The 8,163-nt window shown below is 46.0% G+C and overlaps 1 protein-coding gene across 3 annotated transcripts in view; it reads left to right on the top strand.

Moving 5' to 3' along the window:
* Positions 1-8,163, top strand: part of ADCY3 (adenylate cyclase 3) — a 251,630-nt gene that overhangs the window by 238,719 nt on the left and 4,748 nt on the right. For all 3 annotated transcript variants that reach the window (XM_075598633.1, XM_075598634.1, XM_075598632.1), the window contains exons 16-19: positions 1,319-1,465; positions 2,196-2,315; positions 5,077-5,203; positions 8,030-8,154. In XM_075598633.1, the coding sequence (XP_075454748.1) occupies positions 1,319-1,465; positions 2,196-2,315; positions 5,077-5,203; positions 8,030-8,154 (519 nt within the window). The remainder of the gene's footprint in view (positions 1-1,318; positions 1,466-2,195; positions 2,316-5,076; positions 5,204-8,029; positions 8,155-8,163) is intronic.

An 8,163-nucleotide genomic window follows, 5' to 3' on the forward strand; every position in this document is an offset into this window, starting at 1 on the left:
AACTGAGAAACAGAACAGAAAGGCGGAGAAAAATCACCATCGTGATCGCTCGACAAAGTGACCAGGAAAACATTACCAACGCAACACAAAAATAACACACAAATAGGAGATCAGAGTCACAATACAACTAACAAAAAAGCGCGAAACAGAATACGAGGAAAATATAAAGTGTTTATATATATAAATATATATCGGCCTGCCTCTGCCGATAGGCGGGGAGAGCGGGCCCCCAAAGAGTGCGGGCCCCCGGGCTTTGCCCGGGCTATAGCTACACCCCTGTGCAGAGGAGTGTATAGCCCTAAAAGAGAGGAGAGTTTGGTAAGTAATATGGGATCTAATGAGAAGCCAGGAGAGGGATTTCGGCAGCAGAGACGCTGAGACAGAGGTAGAGTAGCAGAGAACAGGGCAGTATTTAGCATTTAGTATTTAGTATTTAATTTGCAGTATTAAGGGGGGGGGCAGTCAGTTTTTCTTTTAGCTACAGTTTGAATGTGAGAGGAGAGTGTGACCCCCAAGCGTGTGATACTGTGTGTATGATAACGCTGACAGCAGTAATGTAGAAGCAGCAGTTGGGCCAGGCTTGGGAGGAAGTATGAGGAGCTCAGTCTCTTACATGTTAAGTTTCGGTCGGCAGAGGACCATCCAGTCTGATATCGTGGAGACATTCAGAGACTTTGGTCTGGACATCAGGTGTAAAGTCAGGGGCTGAAAAGTACATTTGTGCATAGTCAGCCCAGTCTAGTATCAAGCGGACATTTTTGGCTGAAAATGCGCGTTGACGTCAATGTGGGATTTCAGCCAAAACACCTTGAACAGACGCTTTGGCGTATATAGAATTACCACCCACGGCTTTACCACTACAAAGGTTAGCAGCATGCTACAGAAACAATGTTGCAGGTCCAGTCTGCAGCAGGGGTGTAAAGCCCAGATTATACAGCCTGTGATTGCGCTTGCTTGCTTGCGTGCGCGCTCGCGCGCCAACCTCAAATTGACTAATGCCTATGAGGCTGCTCCTTGTACGCGCACGACGGAGTGCGCTGGCGCGACCGCGATTTGAAGAGACCAAAAAAATTGTCTTTTCAAGCGCTGCCACGTGACGTCAGCGTCACGTGAGCTGGTTCGGCCAATGAGGGCGAACCAGCTTTGTGATGCCCCCGCCATGCCCCCAGATCGCCCCCCCCCCCAATCTCCTGCAGCCATATTCACAGATCGCTGGGCTGCAGGAGTGCGGGAGGCTACACGCGCGGTCGCGAGCGGGCGCGCAGGCTGTATAATCTCAGCCTAAATGTGTTCTCTCTCTCTCTCCCTGGTCTCTTAGGAGCTATATAGCCAGTCTTACGATGAAACTGGGGTGATGTTTGCCTCCATCCCAAACTTCTCAGACTTTTACACGGAAGAAAACATCAACAATGGGGGCATTGAATGCCTGAGGTTCCTGAATGAGATCATCTCCGATTTCGATGCAGTACGTCTTACATTACATCGTTTTACCTCCCCCCCACCCCCCATTGTTTTGTTTTAGCATCTACAATTCACAATCATAGTTACATAGTTACATAGTTACTTACATAGTTACATAGTTACTTACATAGTTACATAGTTACATAGTTACATAGTTAGTTACATACTTACATAGTTAGATAGGTAGTTACATACTTACGTTGTTAGTTACATAATGACATAGTAGATGAGGTTGAAAAAAGACATATATGTCCATCAGGTTCAGCCTATGCTAAATTTAGATGACTGATACTTTACCCTCTATCTGTTCTTAAAGTATATTGATCCACCACTACAAAAAAATTGGAGTTATTCAGACTTTCATCACTTGCTCTGCAGGAGGCCCTGGACCTGTTGTGTATGGGAATGCATTGCTGGTCCTTTAGAAGAGAGGAGCCTTAAGAAAGGATAAAAAATAACATATTGCATAATGAATAGCAATGAATTAAGTATGCAAAAGAAATCTGCACGTTTAACACTCTCCCATATGTATTTAGCGCCTAACCGATGCTATACTTCCCAGTCCTCCAAGAGAAGATCCTTCTGCTGCGTGAGGGCGATAACCCGGGCGCTTGATACTTGACTCGCATTGTCTTGGCATTCTGATTCTGTTCTAACACACAGGGTAACCGGGCGCTCTCTATTTCTGATTCTGTTCTAAGTTGGGGCGCTTCTCTTTATTTTTTACTTTGAAGCTGTTAGATGAACCCCAGTTCCGCTACATCACCAAGATAAAGACCATCGGCAGCACGTACATGGCGGCTTCTGGAGTGACTCCGGATTCCAACACCAATGGGTACAACAACACTATTAAGGTGAGCAGCATCCCCTGTGGATGAGCAGTGTGGAGAAACCAGGAAGGTTTCGGGGCATTTAACTAATGAAAAGACTGCTAAATTACCGTCTAGGAGGATTGGCCGCGACCAAAGCGCCGCCGGCGGTCCGCCACCACTGCAACTCCCCGCCAGGCAGGTTGCCATAGTGCAATTCGCCACTCTGAAAATGACCTTCGGTCGCCCGCCTGCTGCTCCTAGTCCTATGGCCGCCTCTCCGACGGTGCCCGTGGCATATAAAGATGGCACGTCAGAGCGGTGGGTGGCTGCTTACACCACTGGAGCCGCGCCCACTGCTCGCCATCATAGCGGCGGCCATGGGACTAGGAGTGGCGGCCAGCTGAAGGTCATTTTCGTAGCGGGGAATTGTACAGCGGCGACCTGACCGGTGGTGAGTGGTATTGGCGGCACCCCACCTTTTGAATTCCCGCACCCTCAATTTTGTTTTAGAGAAACCTGTGTAAGAGTTCCAGTCCAGGCTTTGGCTGGAACCGCCCTTACCTGGCGGCTGTGGGCATTTTGATTACTGTCAGCCGGCTATATTGCTGCACCTGTTCAAGGGCTTAGATAGCAGCCAGTGATGTCCAGCCCCTGCCTGAGAATTGTATACTGTATGTTTCCCTTTGTTCCTGGCCACCCGGGGCTCTAGTTCCTGAGCCTTCTAGTTCCTGAGCCTTCTGTGTGGCTTGCCAGTCCCTGTGGCTTGCCTATCCCTGTGGCTTCCCTGTTCCAGAGGCCAGCCTGTTGCTGTGGCTTGCCTATCCCTGTGGCTTCCCTGTTCCAGAGGCCAGCCTGTTGCTGTGACTTGCCTATCCCTGTGACTTCCCTGTTTATTTGGAATTCCTGTTGCTGACCCCAGACAGTGACCCCGACCTCGCTGCCTTCCGCCTGCCCTGACCTTTTGCCTGGATTCTGCATCACTGCCGCCTGCCCTGACCCTTTTGCCTGCTTACCGACCACGGATACTCTAACAGGACTCTGTCCCTGGGCTCTGGTCGGTTAATTAGCATCCCAACCTCAGCCCTGCGGGTCCGCTTCCTGATCGGAGACGAGCACCGTCACAACCTGACATCCGACTGATATGCTCAGGCTCCTCCTTTAACTTAACAACTGTCGCCCAATACACCAATACAGTGCCACTAAAAAAGAGCATACTGTACATCAGTACATTTGCCATCTTTCTAAATTTAGCATAGGTTGAACTTGATGGACGTACGTCTTTTTTCAACCTCATCTACTATGTAACTATGTAACATCAGTGGTGCACAAACGGGGGGGTCGTGACATTTTCGGGGGGGGGGAGTGGCGCGGGGTTACAGAGGTCCCACACTCTCCACCAAGGCATTTAAATGAAATGCCGGGGGACAGCACGAGGCCTCTGTAACTAACTTACCTTGGCTTCTAGCCACGTGTCATTATGGTAGCCCGGCATCAAGGGACGCAGCGGGGGGGTCACGTGACATTGCGTTGCCATGGCAGCGTGACGTCACGTGACCCCTGCTGTGTCATTTGACGCCGAAGCCAAGTGGGGGGGGGGGAGGGGAGCGAGCAGGTAAGGAGAGCAGGCAGGGGGGCGCAGGGAGAAAAGATTGCGCACCCCTGCTGTACATGGTACATGCTGTGCATGGTAAAATAGTAGATTAGGTACAAATATTTGAAAATTCTAAAAAAACAAAATGGAAAGCAATGAAAAATTAGAGAATATTTGGAAGTCCTACCTTCTAAAAACATTTTTGACATTAAAGAAAGAAACTGTGAGTTTTTCTGGGATATGGTTTGATTACTTGCCACATGGACGCTGGCTGCATCTGCAGTGCAAGAATCAGTGAGGGGGTCAACATTGGCCTTTAATGCTGGGATCAACAGGCCAGGAGTGACCCCCACAAAGTTCAGAACATGGTGAAATTCACTAGACTTTGAGAATATGCTGGTTACGTGCGTGGTACAGATGTTGCCAGGCTAACTTTCCTCTGTGATATGGTGTGTAGAACCGGAGCACAGCCAGAGTAACCAGAGAAAAAATAAGGGTAATACAGGGCAACTCCAAATAAAGATTGTGCAGCTCAAATGGATGACAGATAAAAAACGCACCTACGCGTTTCGTGGCAAGCACTTTATCAAGGCTTTAGCCCTGAGTTAAGTTACCCCGCTCTAACACTATTTAGTATACTGTATGCCACCTAGAGGGTGTGCCATATTCTGTGGTTACCTGACGGACACCGCTAGGCGCTTACTCCTCTTTAGCACAAACATACATGGACGGTTTCATTGCGGACAATCACGACAGCATCCTGGAGTTATATGGACATATATACAAAAACTTGAGCACCATTACACACCAATCTCTGTAACTTTCCCCTGAGACAGTGACATCCTTTTGCCGTGCTCCTGTAATCCCGGCGATCTGGGTTTACTCTTTAGAAATGTCAAATTGTCATGGCTTGTTGGGAGAACAGGACTGCAGCGGAACGCGGTGCTGAGGGAAGGTGATCGGGCTACATTTCTAAGTTTGGCCTCTGCCTGGCAGCTGCAATTGAGAAGCAAACCGGAGCAGTGTTAGGAGGCTGAGGCTGGCTTGTGCGTCTCTGGGAATAAAGCAGATAAATAAGCATGTCAGGAATATGTCATGCCACTGACTCACATGTGGCTCCCTCTCTCTCTCTCTCTCTGCAGATGTTTCCTGTGCCTGTGTTTTGGGTTCCTAGGATAACCAAAGCATTGATGTTTTGTGATCTTTTCGCAGAAAGAGGAAATCTCGGACAAGGAGCGCTGGCAGCATCTGGCTGACCTGGCTGACTTTGCTCTTGCCATGAAAGTGACGCTGATGAACATTAATTACCAATCCTTCAACAACTTCATGCTGCGAATAGGCAAGTGCATGTCAGGCTAGTTTGTTATGGCAGCTGTACAGATGCAGCCACAAGTGGGAAATTCTGGGAGATTCTGGGGCCGTCTCACAGTACATGCCTCAACATTGCTGCAACATTTCTGTGAGATTCTTAATGGTCCATCGGATTAACACAGCGGGAGGGGGGTGGGGGGGGGGGTGGTCCCTGCAGTCCAATTCAAACTGAATGGGACTGCAGGGACCCCCGCTGTGTTAATCCGATGGGCCATAAAGAATCTCACAGAAATGTTGCAGCAATGCTGAGGCATTTACTGTGAGACGGCCCCAGAATGTATATTGGTTTTACCATTGTGAGATCCAAATCAGGTAGAAGGAAGAGAGGAAAGCAGAGCACTTGTCTCCATTGAAAAAAAGAAGTTGAGCAGAGAGAGTTGTCCCAGAGTATGAAAAATGTATTAATAATAATATGAACAACTATATGTGAGTCATTTTATTTCAATAATCATCAGCAATGCACATAGTTGTCTGGACAATAGGAAGTGTGTAATCTTCACAGCAGTGCAAAGTGGGATTGTTCCAGTTAGTGCACTAAGTGCTGAAGACTCTAGTGCTTGTCACCCAGTTACTGGAAGGGTGCACCATTGAACATTATAGCTACATCAATGCTAATTTAGCAAGTTTTGCCATGTGTTTTTCAGAGCATCACACAAGTGTTTTTTTTCATGAAATCCAAATCAGTCTGTCTAATTTACTAGAGTACAATGCCCAAGTCGGCACAAAGTAGGTTGGTCACCTGACTCTATATACAGGGGTTCAATGACACCTGATGATATATCTCCAATCCCAATAAATGTAGGTACAGTATATTGAGTGAGTTAAAATACCAGGGCTTACTGAGCCTGTGTCAGATATATTTCGGGAGCCAAATGGTCAACATAGAGCAGGTCAAAGTTGATTTAATCCCTTTAGCAAATGGGTTGAAAATTGCTAAACAAGTTAAATGTTTTCAAACAGTAGTGCTCTGGAATTATATTCTAACTAGTTTAATTACATGTTATTTTAATTAGTAGAATCTTAAATAGTAAGATCAATAGAATATGTTCAATCATACCAAGTAATGGACTTTATGGTTCTCCATTGTGTGCCGCCATGTCCAGTGTTCTGCATCTCTCTGCGGTCCAACTGCCCCTTCCTTTGATGTACTATATGGCTCTACCTGTGACAGGGACCATTGGCAACAAGAAGGAATTCATTTCGAAGGTGTTAGAAGCCCCATTGCCCCAGAAAGAATAGGATTAAATCATAGGCTGTGGCACCTTTTAATTTAAGTAGAACCAGGTTTTCTTGCACATAACGTATGCGTTCAAGAGATTGGTGAAATTGTCCAAATCCGTTGCCCGGAATCTCCAGAGATTTTCATTTAAAATGCGTTCCCGCGGTGTAAAATCCGTCGCCGGATTGTTGAAGTTTCAATCAGCGCAAATTAATCCAAAACCGACATTGGATACAATCCGCACGGATTTAAAAAAAAAATCCTCCATCACATTCTGGAACTCGTGGGTTGGATTGCCAGCGATAACTAAATAAAATCTGGAAATACGAATCGCCCTTTGAGACGGGACCAAAGGAACCGCCCGATCCGAGGCGGATCCAAACCCGCGAAAAAATGTTCGGCAATCTCTAATAATTTTGAGGCAGCAAAGGTCTCTGCATCATTTTATGGATCAAAATATCAATAATGTGATGAAGAGATCACTGCAGACTTAGAAATGTTTCTATACAAGAAAACCTTTTAGAATTTATATGTTTGGGCCACGAAGTATCTTAAAGCTGCAGAGCAATATCCTATATGTGTGTGTTTTTTTTTAATAAATCAGTTCTGTACTATGAGAAAATACTTGTAGCATTAAAAAAAAAAAAAAAAAATAATAACCCTGAATTACATTTTCTATGTATTATGTAACAAGCATTTTTTGTTTCTATAGCAACCATTTACAAAGTCACATCCCCTTCCTTTTCTGAAATATGGTCTGGCACATCTATTTTTGAGCCCTGCCCTCTCTCCAGCAGTGCACCAATTGTATCTAGTGACAGCCTGGTCACATGATCTCCCCCACAGAACTTTGCATCTTTGGTCCTCTTCTGCTGCACTGACAGCCATTTAGTGAACCCCCGAGCCGAATCTTTGCCGATCGATCACAGGAGAACGGATGGACTTAGCTAATTAATTAGTTAATTAATTATCATTGTGTGGATTGTATTGATGCACATATTAATGGGGAAAAAATAAAATATGATTTTTAAAGCACATTTCCCCAATATTATTAATTGGGTAATACAGTATGTGGTCTCTAGTGCCTTATAAACACAATGGGTGATATACAGAGAAATGATGGCTGCCAATTAAAAACTGGCACGGTCTAAAATAGGAATGACCAGATCCAGTCCTCAAGGGCCACCACCATGTCAGGCTTTAAGGATATCCCTGCTTCAGCACAGGTGGCACAATCACTGATTGAGCCACTTGTGCTGAAGTAGGGACATCCTTAAAACCTGACGTGTCCGTGGCCCTTGAGGACTGGAGTTGGCCACCCCTATTCTAGGCCATGTGCAATGATACCCATAAGCAATAATTCCTGTGTAAGAAGGTATTTATTTTTAACTTAAGCTTTTATTAGTTTTTTTCCCAACAGTTGTGGGGGGGGGGGTGAGGGAGGGGGTACAGAAATAAAGAGGAGGGGTAATGGGTGAGGGGGGGGGGGGAATGGTGCAACATTCCTGTAATAAGGTATTTTTAGAATCGAACTAGAAAGGCAACATAATACCATTGTCTTTGGTGTATTTCCAGGTTTGAATAAAGGAGGAATATTGGCTGGAGTCATTGGGGCACGGAAGCCACACTATGACATATGGGGAAATACAGTGAATGTGGCCAGCAGAATGGAGTCTACGGGTGTCATGGGGAACATCCAGGTACCGTAT

Source organism: Ascaphus truei, chromosome 4 (assembly GCF_040206685.1).
Source record: "Ascaphus truei isolate aAscTru1 chromosome 4, aAscTru1.hap1, whole genome shotgun sequence".
Classification (NCBI taxonomy): domain Eukaryota; kingdom Metazoa; phylum Chordata; class Amphibia; order Anura; family Ascaphidae; genus Ascaphus; species Ascaphus truei.